The sequence below is a fragment of the Magnolia sinica genome, chromosome 5 (assembly GCF_029962835.1).
Source record: "Magnolia sinica isolate HGM2019 chromosome 5, MsV1, whole genome shotgun sequence".
NCBI lineage: Eukaryota > Viridiplantae > Streptophyta > Magnoliopsida > Magnoliales > Magnoliaceae > Magnolia > Magnolia sinica.
In genome coordinates, this window is record NC_080577.1 from 70,724,108 (window position 1) to 70,745,814 (window position 21,707).

The following is a 21,707-nucleotide window of genomic DNA, read 5'->3' on the forward strand; positions in this document are numbered from 1 at the left end:
CAACTCCCGGTCAAGGGTTCGAGTACCCATAGCTGGTGAAATTCCACTAGCGTGAGTGTGTGGGGTGTGTGTGCGTGTGTATAAAAAAAAAAACATACACACCCCTCAACTAAATGTTGTTGAAAGAAATAATTGTACATTGATGGAACATGTTAGCACCATGCCAACAAGTAATGTTGGTTTATAGAAAGAATTGTGCGTGGAAGTGTATCCACGACTTGCTATCTCGTCAATCAATCAATCATCAATAGATTTGGAGGAAAAAAAATATAACAAAAGAAATGGTCTAGGACTCTTTTGTGATTATTTTTAGTTAATGATTTTCAATTGTGATGCATATGCTCTGATTCCTAGTTACCAAAGGAATAAGTTAGAACGAATGTTAAGATGTGCATTTTATTTGTTAGCTAAATGGTTTGGAAGGATAACATTTGTGAGATCTAATTGATAAAGAGTGTTCATTAGTCACGATGTTCACTTTAATGAATCTCATACGCTCATGAATGCTTTGTAAAGAGAAAAAATAAATGCAAGTTTTTGGTCAGATGATGTCCAACATTTTGAAGATACACTGAAATATTCGGTTTCCAAACATTGTAGACCCGATAGATCTAAAGAAGAAATTCATGGTGAACTTTAAGAGTTGAAAATAAACAATGTGAACAAGATTGTAAGCAACACATGCATTTTATGATGGAGTATCCATAACTTGTAACTTATCAACCGGCATATTTGAAGGATTATGTGGATCCAGCCACATTAAGGACTTTAGTCGCTGAAAATGACAGATCAAGGTCTTTTAACGAGGCATTTAAAGATGGTTCGGGAATTGGATAAAGGCCATGGAATAAGAAATTTTCTACTTTGAGAAGAACCAAATATGAGATTTGGTAGAATTACCTATGGGCTATAAGGAGGTTGGTTATTGATGTATATGCTAAAGAAGATTATTAAAGTGGAGAAGTTAGAGCAGAAGTTAACTTCTATAATCCCCAGGGCAGTGTGATTATAGTGGTTTGACAAGGATGTGATTTTACTAAACCTCAATTGCACCATAATATAGTGCATATTTGAGTTGCACCGGCATTGAAGACTCGAATACTGCTCATATGGAATGGGTAAAGAATCATGCACCTGCCAAAATAGACAATGGCAATTGTAACTCGTACACTGTTTTTAATCGCTTCTTTTAGGCAGTTGTAACCATCCCCATCCATGTATTTGGACATGGATAACTGTAGAAAATAAGGCCAAATCATGGATGTATCAGATCATTCGATTAGTGCTAATTTTGCATGATAGCATACAAAATGTGTTCTGGATTTAGCAGGTTGTTCAGATCGATCGATAGACTGTATGAGTGAACCGGTGCAACTAGGAGCACGACAACTTATAGCATTCCTCATATTTAATTCCCCGTTACACGTTAGAATCGATTACAAGGAGCAGAAAATTAATACTTTGGTTAATCATGTACAGCGCAAGGCCTTTCTAGAAGAGAACCTGCTATAATTGTACCCCGTCCAACCCTACATTCAAAATAATAATAATAATAATAAATCTAATAACACACTTTTGAAAATTCCCCCGCATGAAAGCATTGGTCCACCATCCATTCTTTGCAATGTGACCGAAAATACTACATGATCACTTATCAAATAAAACAACTTTATTCCGAAAATTCTCCAACATTGACGACATTGAGTGTTTATTATTATTATTATTATTATTATTATTATTATTACGCACACACACACTCACGCCATAGTGGGATTTCACCACCTATGGATACTTGAACCCTTGACTGGATGTTGAAACCCCTGGGGGTCTACCACCCAAGCAAGAGTACATTGAGTTAGCTTCTTTGTAACATATCCCAACCATATTACGTTTATTAGAAAATTTTCAAATAGCACACTTCATTCTGAAAGTTTCTCCAGTATCAACAGCAATGGCTCATGACACATTTATTACAAAATTTCAAATAACACTTTCTTTTTTTCTTATTCTTTTTTTGCAAATTCTGCAACCATGAAATATCACCTTGTATAACCACAATTTCTCACAGATTTCAGACTACACACTTGATACTGAAATTTCTATCCTTGAGACAGCAGCTCACCATTCATGCTGATGGAACAGGACAGTCTTATCTACAAACCTAGTTTGCAAATAACCCATTGAAGAAATTGAAGGGAATTGGGCCTGTTAGTCTCCGCTTTCAATTACAGGATTAACCTTACACTGCTTGAATCCAATCCACATTAACCACGGCTATGTCCTAACCTGCACAATTTCTTGCCGAATTCATTTGGGAGGAGGCCTTCCCTGGATTCCTTGCAACAGATGATAATGACGAGCTCTGCAACAACCATGGCATCAGTTCTCTACTAGCAATGAAGGTGAAATCCACAACCTTTCATGATGATGGCAAGGTTAAAGCCATAAATACCAGCGAGTGCAAGAAATCCCTTTGATACGATAGGGGAAAATTTTTTGATCATGGCACTACTTAACATCTAGATAAATCAACATAATAAGTAGGGCTTCTGCTCATAGGAAGAGAGTGGAAGCCCAATCAATTCTCAAATTGTAGGGCTTCTCCTATGAGCCTAAGGACTGGAGTAATCAGAGAAAGAATAAAGAACCCAAAATGAGAAGATAAAGAAAATTAAGAGGGCAATGAGGAAAAGAAGAAAATTCATCATCATCACTATTGTTAGATGACCATATGCAAAAAATCCAGACGGTCCAATAATCAGGCAGGACACTCGTATGTTGAATGTGGGTTCTTGGCAATTTTATTGAAACCGTTTCTTTTCATGAAAGGGATGGGCAACCTATTGAATGGACCAGCATGAGTTTTGTGCATGGTCATTTTAATGGTGAGGGACACTTGTATGTTGAATGTGGGTCCTTGGCAATTGTATTGAAACCATTTCTTTTCATGTCAGGGATGAAATACCTATTGAATGGACCAGCCTGAGTTTCGTGCATGGTCATTTTAATGGTGAGGACCACCGTATTGTCACAGATTTGCTAATCCTAGCCCTCTTGGTGTAGAGGCACTTTGCTCAAAGCCCTAAAGCTACCCAAGGCATTCTACACCCATGTGCATCACCAATTGCCATGCACTGAATGTGCCAAGAATGCTAGAGAACATAACAAAGCTCAAGTGAAGAATGTTACAGATTTAATGTTTTTGGTCAAAATAAAGAAAGCTCACCTACATATAGGCCAAAGAAACTTTTGGATAAGTTACACCCATGGCCTAGATTATGACACTTGGATCCAATGCTCTAGGAACCTTCCAAACCTTTAAGACGATTCTACACATATCTAATTATGAAACTTCCAAGGGAACTCTAGAATCTTGCAGAGATCTCTGCACATCTCTACAAGGGTCTAACTTGCTCTAGAACCTTGATGCGGACATCACGCGCACACGCGCACTCACGCCACCCCCCCTACGCATGTACGCCAGAAGGAGGCCCCCACCATCGATCTGAATCGATGACGACGTCCAGGGAGGGCCTCTTAGTTAGAAGACAGAGTTTTGGGTCAAGAGAGTGGGCCCGATAGCCAAAAAAAGCCCATCATGAGATCTCATGATCGTGGCCCACTAGTTGGATTGATTTCATATTTTAGGTTTTGCTTATTTATGTTATTTAGAACATCGTGAAGCTTTAGATTTCTTTGATTGGTTTTTATTTTAATTTACTTCATCGGCAAGTAATAGGTTGCGCACATGGCACGAGTTTTGGGGTATAGGGTTTTCCCTATAAATAGACACCCTTTGTAGTTCTTTTGATTCATTGAAAATTAATAAAAATTATGTATTTTCCTACTCTCTGAGTTGTAAAGCCTAATTGGGTGCGAAGTCCTCCCTTCATCGAAGGGTTAACTACCGTGATGCGAAGCCACATCTATCCCAATTCGCCCCCATCCATCGCCATCTCTACTGCTCATCTTTTACCATCCCTTCTTCTCATCTCACCCTATCATCTACACTTCGAATCAATCATCTATTATAGCAATTCTCCTCCCCACAGCAAAATTTCAGCGTCTAGCGCTACAGGAGGGCTGAAACTTCGGTGAAGCACCACGCACAAACCGTACATCGGATCGAGCTGGGATTTGGGGGTTTTGGAGTCCATCACTGGCCGATCAAGGCCAAGGTGGCCTTTTTCTAAATAGTGGGCCCCACACACGTGCGGCCGAGATCACACGCATGTGCGTCTGGGCCATTGTTGTTGTCCACGCGTGCGGTACTTCTCTGGTTCGTCTCTCTCTTCTCTTTTACTCCGCTTTCACCCAAAATCCCTAAATCTAATCCTAAATTACTCAAATCTCCAATTTTATGCCCATTTTCTCACCCTAGGGTTCCTTGATTTAAAATTGGTGAATCCCTTGGATCAGAGATTGATTACTATGCATGTGTGGATGATTATTTTTTATTTTTTAGTATCGTTTGGTTCATAATTTTTATTGATCCAGCCCTATCATGTGTAGGCCTGGACCCACATAGATTCCCCTTAATTGAATGTTTAGACTTTCATGTGGGATATAGACTTTGTGTAATTGTTTCTGAACTAACGTGATCTTAAGCCTGAAATGTCGCATATCATATTTAATTTTCATGTCCTGCATCGAATTTGGTATCAAAGCCTAGGGTTCTTGTAGGGGAATTCATTACATGTTTAGGGTTTGGTTGTTTACATTCATTACGCATCAATTCTCATCATATATGGTTGTTTAGAGGTCCATAAACCCTGACATAAGGTGCTGAAATTTTCTGTTATCCCCTTATTTGAATTATCTTAGAACTTAGTTTTCTATTTCTAGGTTTAGAAACTTTCCTTTTCTGTTTTTTTAGAAAGTTTCTTAATCTGTTTTTATAAACTAATTTCTTTTCCTTTTTCTTTTTTAGAAACTAATTTACTTTAACTTTTTCTTTTTTAGAAACTAACTTACTTTCTATTTTTAGAAACTTTCCTTTTTCTTTTTCTTTAGAAACTAGGTTGTTTATTTTTAGAAACTTTTTTAACTTTTTTTTTTTTTTTTTGGGAAGCTTTCCTAATTTGTTTTTAGAAACTTTCATTTTTCGTTTTTAGAAACTAGGTTGCTTTTCTTTAGAAACTTTCCTAATTTGTTTTTTTTTTTTTAGAAACTTTCTTAACTTGTTTTAAAAACTTTCCTATTTCGTATTTAGAAACTAGGTTATTTATTAATATAAAAAAAAATCTTATATTTTGACAATTATATTGCTAAATTTTGGTTGGCACTCTACACTAAACATGGAACAATTGCAAGAGTCACTAAACAAGTTGTCCCAGAAGTTGGAGTTTCTAATTAAGCGCTTGGAAATGGACCAATGCTTTGAACAGCTTGATGTACGCATTACCCGACTAAAGACCATCGCCAGGACAAACCCCACCATTTAGGTAGATGTCCAATCTCAGGCAGGTGGCCTGGAAGATAGATCAATGAATGGAGTTGGTCAAGGAATCAATTATGGGTGTGTACCCGTGCACCCACCTCATAAGAGACATCAATACCACTATTTTGAGGGGTACAACATGTGTGGCCTTGTGACTAGAGAGAGTGCACCAGAGGCTAGTGTAGAGTTACCCACTAAGGCCATTCCAGAAATGGATGAGTTACGTGATGTCTTTCCTGATGATCTACCGGATGAGTCTCCCCCTAGGAGGGATATAGAGTACACCAGAACATGGGACACTATAATACCTACAGCCGAGTTTACGTTAAATAGTTCTGTTGATAGGTCCACAGGTCTAAGTCCTCGTGAAGTCGTTACTGGTTATAAACCCAGGAAACCTATTGATCTTGTCCCTATGTCACTATCTCATAGGCTGTCAGAGTCTGTAGAGTCTTTTGCGCATCACATTCATTCATGGCATCAAGAAATCAGGCAGAAGATCATGACTAGTAATGAACATTACACATTTTCTGCAGACCAGCATAAACGTTTCAAAGGATTCAATATTGGAGACTCCATGATGGTTCACATCAGCCCCGAGCGGTACCCACCAAGGGCCATTCGTAAGTTACACGCGCGTAGCGCTGGACCCTTCAAAATTATAAAACGAAACGGTCTCAATGTGTATGAGGTAGATCTTCTACCTTCCATGGGAATTAGTTTCACATCCGATGTGGAGGATTTAGTTACTTTTCAGAGGACCACTGATACTTTGTCCGACCCTTCACCCACCCATCCTGATTCCCCATATTTATCCCTTGAACCATGACCCTTTCCCGACCCATTTTCCCAGCCTCTACCTCCCATACATACTCTTTCTAACCTTTCTTCCCAGCCTCTACCTCCCATACCTACCCTTCCAGACCCATTTTTTCAGCCTCTACGTCATATACCTACCCATCCTGACCCATTTTTCCAACCTCTACCTCCCGTACCTACCCTTCTCAACCCGTTTTCCCAGCCTCTACGTCCCATACCTACCCGTCCCGACCCATTTTCCCAGCCTCTACCTCCCATACCTGCCCGTCCCAACCCATCTTCCCAGCCTCTACCTCCCATACATATCCTTCCCGACACATTTTCTCAGCCTCTACCTCCCATACCTAACCTTCACACACCTAAAAAGGAAATAGAAGATATCCTGGACCATCAGATAGTTTCAACGTCGGACGGCGGGTTTCAGAAGTACGTGGTTAAATGGAAGTCACGCCCAGCTTCAGACAGCACGTGGCTCACTGAGGAGGAGCTTCAGAGACTTGATCCTGACATCCTGGAACAGTTCAGGAGTTTTATTTCGCCAGTGGCGAAATCTTTGCAGCCGGGGAGAATTTATGGGGACAACACACGCACTCACGCCGCCCCCCTACGCACGTACGCCAGGAGGGCCCCATCGTCGATCTGGATCGATGACGGCGTCCAGGGAGGGCCTCCTAGTTAGAAGACGAAGTTTTGGTTCAAGAGAATGTGCCTGATAGCTAAGAAAAGCCCATCATAAGATCTCATGATCGTGGCCCACTAGTCGGATTGATTTCATATTTTAGGTTTTGCTTATTTATGTTATTTAGAACATCGTGAAGCTTTAGATTTCTTTGATTGGTTTTTATTTTAATTTACTTCATCGGCAAGTAATAGGTTGCGCACATGGCACGAGTTTTGGAGTATAGGGTTTTCCCTATAAATAGACACCCCTTGTAGTTCTTTTGATTCATTGAAGATTAATAAAAATTCTGCGTTTTCCTACTCTCTGAGTTGTAAAGCATAATTGGGTGCGAAGTCCTCCCTTCATCGAAGGGTTAACTACCGTAGTGCGAAGCCACATCTATCCCGATTCGCCCCCATCCATCGCCATCTCTACTACCCATCTTCTACCATCTCTTCTTCTCATCTCACCCCATCATCTACACTTCGAATCAATCATCTATTGCAGCAATTCTCCTCCCCACAGCATAATTTCAGAATCTGGCCCTACAGGAGGGCTGAAACTTCGACGGAGCACCATGCACAAACCGTACATCAGAGCGAGCTGAGATTTGGGAGTTTTGGAGTCCATCACTGGCCGATCAAGGCTAAGGTGGCCTTTTTCTGAATAGTGGGCCCCACACACGTGCGGCCGAGATCACACGCATGTGCGTTTGGGCCATTGTTGTTGTCCACGTGTGCAGTATTTCTCTGGTTCGTCTCTCTCCTCTCTTTCACTCCGCTTTCACCCAAAATCCCTAAACCTAACCCTAAATTACTCAAATCTCCAATTTTATGCCCCTTTTCTTACTCTAGGGTTCCTTGGTTTGAAATTGGTGAACCCTGGATTAGGGACTGATTACTATGCATGTGTGGATGATTATTTCTTTTTTTTAGTATTGTTTGGTTCATAATTTTTATTGATCCAGCCCTATCATGTGTAGGCCTGGACCCGCATAGATTCCCCTTAATTGAATGTTTGGACTTTCATGTGGGATATGGAATTTGTGTAATTGTTTTTGAACTAACGTGATCTTAAGCCTGAAATCTCGCATATCATATTTAATTTTCATGTCCTGCATCAAACCTTCTACACTTCTACTATGTACAAGCCTCACTACTATGTGCATGTAGAGCCAAAAGGACTAACCCCACGGTGTTGGCCTCTGTGATAGATCTTCCATACCTACTGCACTAACACCCTTGTCAAACCTATAGCATGATAGTGAGCCCGATTGACAAAAATCTCAAGTCCAACGAATCTACATGATCTAATCTTGTGGGCTTCTGCAAAGCGGAAGATGGACGACCTCTTTCTAGCGGATCCTCAATTCTTATGGCCGACCAGACATGATCAACAGCTTGGATCATCAGGTTAGAACCAAATGGACAGGGATATGTCCCACTCTCTCTAGTCTCCGCTTTCTCTTCTCAAAGGAAATTGCTTACAAATGATCTTTTGAAGAGAATTCAAGAGGAATGAAATAGTGATTAGAGGAGACATTTAAGGGGATTAGGATAAGATCCTATTCTTTTGCCCCATCTAATCCCTGTCAACAATTTGGTAACCTCTCTTGGAGTTGGCCCAATTGACCGAGGGCTTCTCAAAGGCCTTAGCAATCAACTTCACATTTGTGGCCTTGAGATCCTCAATCTACTTTTCCAAACCTTCATGGATTCCGGCCATCCAAGCCTTCAATACGTCCACATCACAATTCCTGTCACTCTTGAGTTCCTCTAACTGTCTTGGCATGCTCTTTTCTGTTACTCACCGAGGTCCCCAACTCTCCATTGGTCATGGCAAACTCCAACCTGCCAATGCAATCATCCAATAACCAAATTTCATAGACTTGAATTAGTGGAGATGTCCCTCTAGCTCAGATGTTGCACTTCCTGCCAGCATGCTCAGTCACAATGACCTTTGACATAGAGACGATGCCAAGAGAAATGACTTGCTCTGATACCGATTCTCATAGACTCAATGACTCCTTCATGAATACCCCAACTACTAAAAGTAGCCTTCACTAGTATGCATAACCAAGTGTATGCACAAAACTTAGCTAGAATGCTAGAAAACACATGTGAAAAAACTATTGTTGTAGGTAGAGGATGTTATAAGTCTAATTCAATTTCATCAAGACTTCTCACTACAAGACCATCTTCAAGGGCTGGAAAATGTCTTTGAAAAGCGATGTTTCTTTGTCATCTTTAGAGTGTAATAAGGGAATATATGAAAGAGATCGTGGGTGGTAGCTTTATAGCCCAACAAGAGGCATCCCTCAAATCTAAATTTTCTTAAGCATGGGTAGTGAGATAGATTAGGGTTCTAATTGCCAAACTATGCATGAAACAAGACAACAAGAAAAACAAGAAGCTCTTGAAGTCTTTACTCACAATTATTGTGCACGGTCTTCTCTTCCTATATATATTTTATTTAAATGCCCACAGTCCTATAAACTGCATGTTTGACAAAAGGTTGCCACATGTGAAATGAACCCCATATACCACAAAAATATGTCCCAATAAGAAAGGCCACATGATGAAATTTTATCGGATAGCTATAAGATCAGACATGTTTTATATGATAGAATGTTGGGTAGTCAAGGAACAACATGTCTATAGGATGAGTATAGCTGAAACGAGCATGGTGAGATGAATGAGTGGCAAGACAAGAAAGGATAGAATTGAAAAGACGGCATTTGAGGGAACTTAGGAGTAGCACCAATAGGAAATAAGATGGGTGAAAGTAAACATAGATGGTTTGGCTATGTCATATGCAATGGAGACGTGAACTACACTATCAAGAGTGAATGGGTTCAAGTTGAAGGCTGTAAATGGTCAAGGGGAAGGCTCAAAAGAACGTGGGTGGAGATCACAAGAAAAGTTTTGATGACCTATGGTTTATTCGACTAAAGGATATGGTCCTTGATAAAGCGGGAAGGCAGAACATGATTCGAGTAGCCAACCCCAATTAGTTGGAGTAAGGCTTGGATGATAATGATGATGATGATGATGATGACAATGATGATGAAATAGGCCACATAATCCGGAAAAATCAAGAGAATGCCCTTGATAGGAACATTATGAACAAAACCTTGGTACAAGATGATGAAGTCTGCAAGAAAATGAATATGAAGATCCTAAAGATTGTGCAAGTTATAGAAAACTCAGCATTGCTTTGATTCAAAGGATTTAGCTGAGTTGGCGTGTTTCCATAATATCCATATTCTACCTTTTGGGTTGGAAGAATAATTAGGTGTGATTGTGTGAAAAATCACAAGGATGACACAAGCCTGCCAAGCCCTTGTCTAAAATGCTAGAGCGCCAGCTCGAAAATATCGAATGCTCCTAAGAAGAGTTGCGCTGCCTGTGCTCTTGCTAGACAAGCGAAGGGTGCCAGCCCTCTTGCCTCCAGTGCCCGCACTCATCTTAGAAGCAAAGGAGCACAAGTTGACAAATTCCTTCTAGTCTTTAAAGAGCATGAGATAGAGTGCGTGTCAGTTATCACCTCGTGTGGACCCTATTTGGGTACGGACCCAAGAGCACGTTTATTAATACCCCATCAAGGGTCCGTTTTGAATGTTAGTTTTCATATTCTCGAAATCAGTTTTGAGAATTCCCTTAGAGCTCTGAATCTTTGCAGGTGAATCCTGAGCTCACGCCCTTCTGTTCCTAGCAATCTGCACCATGCAGAATCAGTGCTATGGTGCAGATAGTGCATTTCCACGCTCGGACCTGCACCAAGCATTCTCCAGCCTGCACCTTGGATTTAGAAAAATCAACATCTTAGGAACTGTTCGCAAAGAACCTTAGAGCACTGTTCGCGACGTGCGAACATCTCCTTGGATGTTGGGATTTCTGAAAGTCCCCTTACCCCTTGTAGAGATACCCGTTGGCACTCTTACCCTAGATGAGAGCTGCTCTAGCAACTCGATGAAGACAGATCCAAGTGGTGGCCGTGCTCTTACATCTTGAGGACTATCCCTTAAAGCAATGGTTGCGGTCCACGCTCTAGTATATGGCGCTGCCCATGGCTGAGGCCTAACCTTTATGTTGGCCAAGTAATTAGGCCCAACGCTCTTCGAGTCCACACCCTTATAGTGTTCAAGGCCTCTTTCTCTACCAATTAGCCATAGCTCAGCAAGGATGTTCTCTGAACCTCTAGCCTTAGTTGCTAATGCTTTACTAATTACACATATGCCAAGCCCCCATCTGGAATTCCACACCCTTAGACCTCACGCTCATATCTTCAGCACTCATAATAGACTTAGCGCCCATAGGCCCCACGCCGACTCACATCGCTCCAATGAGTGCCCTTGCCATTGTCCGACGCCCTCTCTCATCTAGCATCCGTGATTCTTTTAAGTACATGATTGGTACTGTGTACCACTTCATGCTTGCTCTTCCAGACTATGTTGTGATGCGCACTCCACGAAAGCACAGTCCTGCATTCCTTGTCTTGTGAGCTGAATGTGCAATACCACACACGGTTCCCCACTCCCTCAGTCCATCCTGTACTAATTGTACCAAGGACTCTATATGTGAGAGAGAGTTGCAAAGTGCCTAGAGCACTCCACACCTCATTGTGTAAGGAGAGCAGGGACTACACTTTGTTCTGCATTGCATGCATTATCCTATGCATCTGCATTAAACAACTTTTAACCTTATTTTAAATAAACTATTTTGTCACCTACTATTGTCTTAGAATCAAGGTTTACTTTATATAGTATAATTAAGGGCTTCTGGTATGTCGTAGCCTTGAATGTAATCAGAACCTGAGATCATAATAAAAGGCTTCCAATTATATGATCTTGTCTCTCTTGTGCAGATGTGGCAACATCTTGTGAATGTCTATAAATGTGAATGTGGATGTCCATGTGATATTTATCCCGATAACAAATACAAGCAAACAGAAATATAGCCAACAAGAACATTCAACCACTTACCTTCAAGACCACATCCTCGTCAAAGAAGCAACAATGTCACTACTTATTCATTCTGTTGGCATGTATATTCACGTCAAAGGGCTGTGATAAAGGTCATATATAAATATGTTCTCTTAATTGGACAATCTGAATAGATGGGAATGTATTGAAGTCACACTTAAAGATTGTTTATACTAGTGTAGTCAAAGGCAACCCAGGTGCACCTCGCCTGGATCCCAAGTGAGGCATTTACCTCGGGCATGCACTTCAGTGCACCTAAGTCTGCCTTAGTGATTGTGCCCAGTTGAGGTACTCTACCCTTATGGGTACCTCCTTTTTATGGTTTCTTTGGGCATTTTACCACCCGTTCAAGGGTGTAAAACATAGAGGGGTCTTTTAAACCCCATTTTGACCAGTGTCCTCTTTTCTTTTAAGACTAAAAGTTCAAGATTACTTTGCCCCAAATTTATTTGTTTCAGGGATTGGGAGTTGGAACTTGGGGCATGGTTTTTATAATCCATATAGGAGCTTTAGCTTTTGATTAATCGTATTACTTTAGTGGTTGACTACTTCCATTGATGGTTTGATTAATGATTATCAATTAGTTGGTTGCAAATACTATCTTAATAAATAGATCAGTTTAGTGTGTATGTTGATCTGTTTGTCTTAACTCCATTTTACTTTTCATTGATTGGTATTGATTTTGATTGATTATTAAAGTTAACATATATCTATCTATCTATCTATCTATCTATCTATCTATATATATATATATATATATATATATATATATATATATATATATATATATATATATATATATATATATAAGTATTAATATTTAATATACATTTCATGTAAATATTAATACTTATTATATATTTTTTAAAAAAATTGCTCTTGGAAACTACAAACCTATGCATAGGCACGGTAGGGTTTCGGGAGCTCTAGGGGCAAGTGTGCCTGGGGTGCGCCTAGTGTCATTAACTACACTGGTTCATACTTGATTTCCAGCATACAATTCATGATTGGATCATTCCTATCAAGATTCAGAAATTTCTTCTGCGACAAGATTCCCATTACAATTTGCACTGCTGACATGTGAAGCTTGCATTGCAAGTTGGTGGATCACCACACTACAAGTTAGTAATAACAGGTAAACTGATAGTGTCTGAGTTTGCTGTGAATGGATAGCATATTTAGGCAATGCAATCTGCATGGACAAATTCTTACCATCAAGATATGAAATACTATAACAGTGTGAAAAGTTAACAACAATGCGAATGTCCCTCCGCATGATGATTAGAACAAATTCTGCGTTTCCCACATGCAGACATTGATAAAATCACAGGTGTAGAGAAAATCACAACTTGAGTTTGGGAAGGGGATGGCGTCATGTTAATCCTCCCAAACCTTCAGATTCATTTATCTGGAGAGATAAAAGGAAAGACAACACAATAAGAATATAAGCAATACTACATCTAAATTTTGTCAACAATGTTCCTTCCTATGCAGATCAAACCATCAGAATTTTCACTATTTTCTCTACAAGTTCACAGAGAATTTAGACATCCTTAGTCAAAAAGGGAACAGAAGATCATAAATAGTGAGAAATCCACAGTACTAACCTCTATACAAAAGATAGGGGCCTTTTAATAGAGCTTGATTCTGGTTCGAACCTTGCTCCCGCACACAGTGCATACATGAAGGTTCTGTCCGCAGTCATAACATGTCTGCCAACCAATTTCTAACATTTCAATGTCTGATAAACATGGCCATAAGAATTGAGGGCAAAAGATTTAAAACTCCAATGCCATGGCCAAGATGTACTACTTTTTTTTAAAAAAAAAAAAACCAACCAGAGATATCTAGTTTGAGTCGCCCAAAATAGAAGCAAGAAAAGAAAGAGAAGATGGAGAGATAAATGAACAAAAGCTTGAAAATTCACCCGATGCCCACAATCAAAGGCCATGTCTTTGGGGCTGCTAAAGCAGATGGGGCAAACCTGTTCAGCTCCATAGGGACAAAAAGATAAAATCAATTAACATATTTCAAAAGAACTCTCTGATATTTAATATCAAATGGCTACTGCACATATAACAAGACTCAGGAAACCAGTTGCACCACTCAAAGGTCTCACTGTGCACAGCATCAAAATATGATACCATTTTCACCATTCAAACCCAAGGAAAGTATCCTTTCACTAGTAGAAACAATTAATTTTTGGTATCAAATCAAAACAAAAAATCCAAAATTAAATATTCCTAAGAACAGCGACCTGCTTATCCTTTGCATCACTTGCTGGTGGAGCCGTACTCATGGAGAAAGTGGTTCCATGATAAGAAGGCTCATTTTGCTGGAAACTGCTAGGTCTAGAACGCTTCAGACTACGAGAAGGCAAGGCATGATTTCTAGGTGGGGGAAGAGGAATCCTGCCTGGTGCATTACCTCTACGTCGACTGTTCAAGCACAAAGAGAGCAATGAAAGCAGTCAATCTATGCCTCGGAATAAGTATTAATTGAGCCAATAAAATAAAATGACAAATAAAAGTGTACAGTTTCATACCCAGCCAACCCCAATTAACTGGGATAAGGCTTAGATGATGATGATTAGTTTCATACCCCAAGATAAGAAGCTCCAAAGTCGCTTCATACTGTGAAGGTATTTCCATCAGCGCAGCAACTGCAAACTCTGTCTCTTTTTTAGGAAGTGGCACATTCTTCGACATAATCTCTGTGAAATTCACAAACTAAATAGACAAACCCATCCATCCCAGTTACTTGTGCTTGCAACATAACTTGTCACTAAATGGCCAAACAAGGGCATAAATATAGATGGGATGAACCTGGAAATTATCGAAAGCCCGAGAAGGGATGTTATCATCAAATTCCTTCATCATGTCCCAAGGCCCATCTCCAACTCCAACTAAAATGATCGACAACGGATACTTGCTGCAAGGAAATGGGTATGTAAGGACTCATATCCAGCCAAAACATTATCTAACTGGAAATAAGTTGCCAAAAATTACCTTGCTTCTACAATAGCATCAATTGTACTTTTCTCTTGCGGGCTTAATTGATCACCTTCGGTATTTACACTTCTTGTAACCTTCATCAACCACAGTTTTTTGGTGAGACAAGCTTTGGTATTGTCCAGTAAAACCTTTACTCATGTTACTGTAGTAGGATATATTTATGTTTGGAAGGAACAGTAATGAATTCGTGACTTAGGCCTATGACCCTATGGCATCAGTGATAGACTCACAAGAGTTTCAACATGAGGTCATGGATTCAAGCACCCATTGTGGTGTAAGTATGTGGGCGTGTGTGGGGTGTGTGAGTGTGTGTGCCAAAAAGAAAAAAAAAAAAAAAAAAAGAAGAAAAAAACAAAGAAAGAAAGAAAGAAAAAAGAATTCATGACTTAGATGAGTAATACCAAAGGATTATATTTAAAAACGAGAAATTTCAAGTTTCCCACTATTACTGACATGAGTGTTACTGTAGTTCAATGGAATTAACAAAGGCAGTGTAAACTTCGTTCTTTGACATTTCGTCATTCAACTAGACAAACCATTCAAAATAGAAACAGAAACAAAAACATAAACATTTCCTTCAAGATTCAACAATATTGAATTGACAAAAGCTGAACAGGCTAGGAGATGGGTTGCACCTGGGTTGAGTTAGGTCAAAGGAGTATCAAACCCAACACATAAAGAACAGATGGCCTGTATATAATTATTTTCTGTACATCAAGGTCCCTCGTAATACTCTCAGTCATCTTATTAAGCCCATAGTGGTGGAGTCCATGTCACGCTCAGCCATAACGATGACGATCTTATCCCACCACATATTTCCATCGACACGTAAACCAAGGCTTGCACATCTACATCCCCAGGGTTGGAAGGAACTCGACCTCAAGTTTTGCTTACTAAGGATCTTTGACAAAACTTGCAAAGCACACCAGTCAGAATGGTGGGTGATGCTAAAGAAATCTGATCAAAAAATAATCGCATTTGGCCCATCCAACAAGGTGATGGATATATGACTGCATTACAAATTAATCAGCTATCTACAATATGGACATTCTCCTCCTAACTTCCAATCAGGTCACATGTGTCAGTTGAAGGCTTTTGAAATGAACACCCCTCTGAAGTGAGAGATCTGACCCAGAATTCTCTCAGAAACAGGATTTGGTGACATAGGAAGGCAGCATCTTCTTCCTGAGGATCACAATTGTTAACACAGGGTTTCTCATGGTACACAGGCCTTTGTCAAGGTGCAAATCTCCAACATGCTTGTTGAGAACGTTTTCATTACTAAAAATATGTTCAAAATATTTATGGGACAAAAACGATGAAGGGGATAGAATTGTCTGTCTATATCTGAGCACGTGCATCCATCATCTTTTCATAATAACGTTGCAGGCTGTCAGACTTGAACTCGAACTTATAATCCATAATGCCAAGTTGTTGAACCTTGAACCATGCTATGCATAAGGCATGGTCATCTATTTGATTATAAAGGAACTTGGTATCATGACTGCCTTAGACGCACAAGCGACCCACTACTAGGGTAGGTAGTTGGTTCGGATGACTCAACAATGGGCTGTCAGGAGGTGTAGATTCGATGAATGGATGAATGAGGTCAAAGTAATGTGGATGGTGGGCGAACGAATTGGACGGTAAAAGGAGAAAAGGTACCATGCTCATTAGGGACTTTGGGCTAGAGTGGGGCAGTTAGGGTCATCTTGGAACTGTTATGGTTATATGGTAGTAAAGGGTTATTCGGAACGTAGAGTGATGGCCTGAACATGAGCTGGAATCTAAACGCTAGGTGAAGATGTGCTAGTGATTGCATGGCTCGAAATGGACAGCTGTTGTGGATGGGAAATCTGAAAGTTTGATGATGTAAAGCTGATGATCAATGAGGATAATTATCTTGGATGTGTTAAGTCTTTGGATGGTCTGAAAATAATTGCACAAGACTGGATTGCTTGAGACGAGGATGGGTTGCTTTGCGAGGGACGATAAATTCAAGAGCAAACAGTGGAATCAAGGATATGGGTTGTACTGTGCACATGGGGGAGATAGGGACTGCTTGGCAGCAGGGGGCAGTAGGGGGGCAATCTTAGAAGGCTGATAGTTTGGCTTGAAGGTTAGAAAGGATAGGGTGGTTTGGATAGGTAATGAAGTGGAGACTTTAACCAGGCACCAAGACTAGATGGTTGCCTAAAATGTATTTTGGGTGGCTGAAAAAAAGTTGTGAAGGATTAACAAGTTGGAATCTGGGATTGCTCGGTTGTCATGGATAGGGGGATATGGATGGGCACGAGTCTGAGAGTATGCATGGGTAGAGAACAAAAGAGGCAGCCATTAAAGAGAAGGAATCTAGGAAAAGAGAACAACACCTGGATGAAGACACGCTAATAGAACATGATGCACCCCATTCACGATGAAACAGCAACACGCACGTGTTACAGTAACGGAGGCAGGGGGAAAACAGATGGAATTGGCACACAATAACTAAGCTATGAGATTTTTGCAAGCATCTCAGTAATGGAATGATGTAAAACATTTCAAAAAAAAAAAAAAAAAAGGATCTGTGAGTATCTTAGCAAGACCAGATCATACTTTGAAATTGCGGGGTCCACAGTAGCTTAGGGCCTGTTTGGAACACATGATTAAATGGTAGTGAATTGCATTAGGTGGAATTAACACCATTATTGCACAATGATTATATGTCTAGAAATACCATGGTATTTTGACTGTCCAATCTCTTATTTGGGATCAAATTCTTCCTTTGGGAAAAACATTGTATTAAGTAAAACCTGTGTTTGGTGGACCATGGAATTGTTCCACCATGGAATTGTAATCAAGGGATCAGATTTCACAACTGATACCGGTCACCTGTATGCATATGCAACTCGATTGTCATGTGTAAAGGGCGCATATGGATGGATGGATGGTGTGGATAAAACACATGCATCAACATGGGGCCCACAGATGTAGTGGATTTCAAAATCCACCAGAAATCCCACCATACCTCCGCTGAGACTGGTGATATGATTCCTAGATTAATCCAATCCTTCCCATCTTTTCCAAATGCTAGATGGAATTTACATCAGACCAAATGCAATTCCAAACCCTTAATCCCACGTTCTAAACAGGCCCTTATCGGGATCAAATGGTTTAATTTAAAAGATGGTCTCGAACGAAAGTGAGGAGAACACCTCATGCAAGGAGAAACAAAATCAATTCACCATTCCTAAACTCTCCAGGAAAAGTACGAGCCAATAGACTTTTGAGATTACAGAGCAAGTAAACCTAGCCTAAGAGAGAAGTATCTTGCTCTCTAAGCTAACAAAACAACTCCAAAAATGACTTATAACCCAGCCCCAGGAAAATTAGAAACTAGGACAAATCAAATGGGACTACTAGCTAGAAACAATCACAGCCCTCTAGGATCAAAGAGAATGAACTGTGTGCAATTAGGCTACTAGTTAGAAACAATCACGGCCCTCTAGGACCAAAGATGAACTGTATATAATTAGACTACTAGCTAGAAACAATCATGGCCCTCTAGGATCAAGGACAATGAACTGTATACAATTATGTAGGTTGTTTTCCTTAATCTACTCAGTCATTCTAAGGGGCTCGCGACTGTTCACATGTCTGAGTGAAGTGGGCTCGAAGTTAGGCTTGGTCATAACAAGACCGATCTCATCCATTCACGTATCATACACATATGAACACAAGGCTAGGATGTCCATGTGACTAATCCATAACCTAATGGATAGGGTCCAGGTTAAGTCTAACAATATTCATAAAATACTTGTGTGATCTCATCAGGTATTAAAAACCAGCTGTAGTTATGAACACATTGACCATTAAATAAATTGATAAAGGAAAAGGTCATCCCTGTTACGCGATACAGGGTGAATTGGTCAGGGAAAAAATGGGTCCTATTGGCGGCCAGTATAGGCCAATAAGCCCGGTATTGGCACCTGTTATACGGCTAGCCATAAGTGGCCGATTCTCACAATTTTATTTTCAGTTTCTCTCGTTTTTTCACTTCTTTATTCATTCGACCTGAAGGGAACTTAGAAACTAATTTTAAACTAAATCTACGCCTATTTTGAGGATCAAAACACAAATTTTGAGTGAGACTCGGTGAATTAAGTAGAGTAGACCATGTTGAAATATTAGAAGGACCATCATTTTTTTTTTCCACTTTCCATCTTCTTTTTGTTGTATTATATTTCATGGGCCCTAATGCACCCAATTATGCTTGATTCATTTTCGGTTAGGGCATATTTGATTGACTTTCAGTACCTCAAACTGGCACTACCCCACCAACAACATCCTTACCAACAAGTGGTCCACTACACCATCAAATACATGTCCAATACCAAGACAGAATATATTTGGGATCCTCATTTTAGGTTTTAGAAATTTACCGATAATTTTTTTGGATTTTTCCCCAAAAATAAATTCAGCCATTGCAAGGCCATATCAATTGATGCAGCCCATACCGTATCGGCCAACTGATGCCATTACATAATACCCTGGACCTCATCAGATATAAATTTTTAAGTACCAAATTTGCCCATAATAGGTGCACTCAATCACTAAAAGGAAGGATTCAACAGAATCTACATGAATTGGGTCAACCTTTTCAAAGTTGAAGATGGACAACCATCTTCCATTGATCCACCAAGAAACTACAGGAGCAAGATTGAACTTATCGACTCCTCTGATTCACGGTTAGTATAGCCCATAGGATACAATCTGGTTTTGTTTGATCGTATGATCGGAGCCTTATGGACAAGCTTGGCCAATCTATCCTTTCCTCTCTATTCTCTTGATTCATATGTTTTCGGTGCTTCTCCTTTGAGAGAATTCCTCCTCTTATAAAGAGTGGTATCAGAGAGGATTAGAGTGAGTCGATTAAGATAGGGATGAGATCTTGTCAATATCTCCTCTAATCTATCTCTCTCCTCTCACCTAGTTTGAATTCAAGAGCACAGGAGGAAGAAGATATCCACACAAACAAGGAAAAATCGTTTTATAGTGTGACTCACGCCTCTGATTCCTTTAATCAGGGTCTTTCGCTTTATGTTGATATGAGACAAGTTGTGTGCGCAATCAACATTGTGACCCTCCCACAATGTGATTGAGTGGGAGATGTTGGACTTGGGTCTATAGGGCCCACTTGCGAGCAACCACTAGTAGGTAGGTCGCACACGGCTTTTCCTAGTGATATCTCCGCTTGCATATCCTTTCCTTCCTATCCACTCAAATTTGAAATAATTGGGAGGTGATAGATATGGATTAGAGAGAATGGGATATGGATTAGAAGAGAATGGGATGCGATTAGATGCGATAGGGATAAGATCGTATCTAGATGTTAACCAACTCCTCTAATCCTCTCTAATGTCTCTTCATAAGGGGAGAATTCTCTTGGAGGACTAAAAAATACAATAGAGAGAAAATAGAGATGAGAGGAGAGTGACTACACTAGTCCATAGGATTCGATCATATGATAAAAAGCATTGATCGTATCTAGTGGGCCATCGTAACTATGAGTCAGAGGGGTGGATTAATTCTATCTCACCCTAGTAGTGTTTATCAGACTACTAGAAAAAGGTCATCCATCTTCGGTTTGGAAATTGTCCATCTAAATCATGTAGATACCGCTGGATCCTACTTTTTAGTGATTGAGCACATAAAAAATACATTAGTTTTCTAGCTAGTCGTAGGAAAGTCCTTATGAGTCTTCAAGTGCGTACTAATAGTTGTAGGAGCTTGATATAACTGTCATTGGAATCTTCTGCACAAATGTGTAATTCAAATCGACCAAACCGCTTTCCTAGCATAACCAAGTTAGTCCAATCTATTTGAGATTGCTTTCCTAGCATAACAAAGTCAGTCCAATCCATTCAAGACAACTTTCCTAGCGTAACCAATCAGTCCAATCCATTCAAGACCTTCATTATCATATATTAAAGTAGCAACACCCATTCTCATCCTCCTATACATAAGAGGGCAGCTAATGACATAAAAAGTCACTTACAAGATTAGCTACTCACATGATGCAATGATTAAATCAAATTAAAGCAATCTATAGGTAATAATAGTGGCTACAATCCATGTTGTAAAAGTAAACAATAATAGTATATTATAGGTCTACAGTAGCATGTGAGGTATGACTCATTCCCTCACAGATTGGCCTTAATAGCCATAATGTTCATCAAATAAAATAGCATTGGATCACAATTACGTTATTTAATCTTTTATCAGTCTCATCCTCAGTTTTAGGACTGAAAGCAGACACCTGTTTCATTTTCAAATGCCCATCGAGGCCCTTTTACACCTTATCATGTAAACATTACCCAAATAGTACCTTAACTTGTTCATTAAGGTTTTTTTTTTTAAGATACATGAATTAACTAATTGAGAACCCAATTTTTAATATGATGGTAAGGGTTAGTTGATCTATCGATTCATGTATATCTTTCGACTTTTCAGATTTTTTAAATTTTTTTAAAAAATAAAAAAATTGTTTAATTTGGAAAAAATAATTTCAAATTTATTTTTATTTTTTACATTTCTATTTTTTTTTCCTTCTTCCTAATGGTTGTATGTTAATGATCAATGGGGTCCATATTTAAAACGTATTACTCCAGTTGAAAATTTATTCTCTATGGATACATAGTTGTATCATGAAATGCACGTACGTATGCATGCATAGATGGATGGATGGATCGATGTGTGTGTGTGTGTGTGTGTGTGTGGATGGATTGATGGATGGTAGGATGGAGGGAA

General features: G+C 39.6%; 1 protein-coding gene across 2 annotated transcripts in view; it reads right to left on the minus strand.

Moving 5' to 3' along the window:
- Positions 1-1,990: 1,990 nt before the first annotated feature.
- LOC131246135 (E3 ubiquitin-protein ligase RGLG2-like) overlaps positions 1,991-21,707 on the minus strand; it is a 66,095-nt gene continuing 46,378 nt past the window's right edge. The window contains exons 7-14 of one of the 2 annotated variants that reach the window (XR_009171203.1): positions 14,913-14,992; positions 14,730-14,835; positions 14,506-14,633; positions 14,162-14,342; positions 13,832-13,888; positions 13,512-13,616; positions 13,117-13,312; positions 1,991-2,362 (exon numbers count right to left, since the gene is read on the minus strand). Coding sequence is in view for 1 of the 2 variants with exons in the window: in XM_058246030.1 (XP_058102013.1) it covers positions 13,536-13,616; positions 13,832-13,888; positions 14,162-14,342; positions 14,506-14,633; positions 14,730-14,835; positions 14,913-14,992 (633 nt within the window). In the remaining variant the exon portion in view is untranslated. The remainder of the gene's footprint in view (positions 2,363-13,116; positions 13,313-13,511; positions 13,617-13,831; positions 13,889-14,161; positions 14,343-14,505; positions 14,634-14,729; positions 14,836-14,912; positions 14,993-21,707) is intronic. The other variant, XM_058246030.1, reaches the window with a different exon arrangement.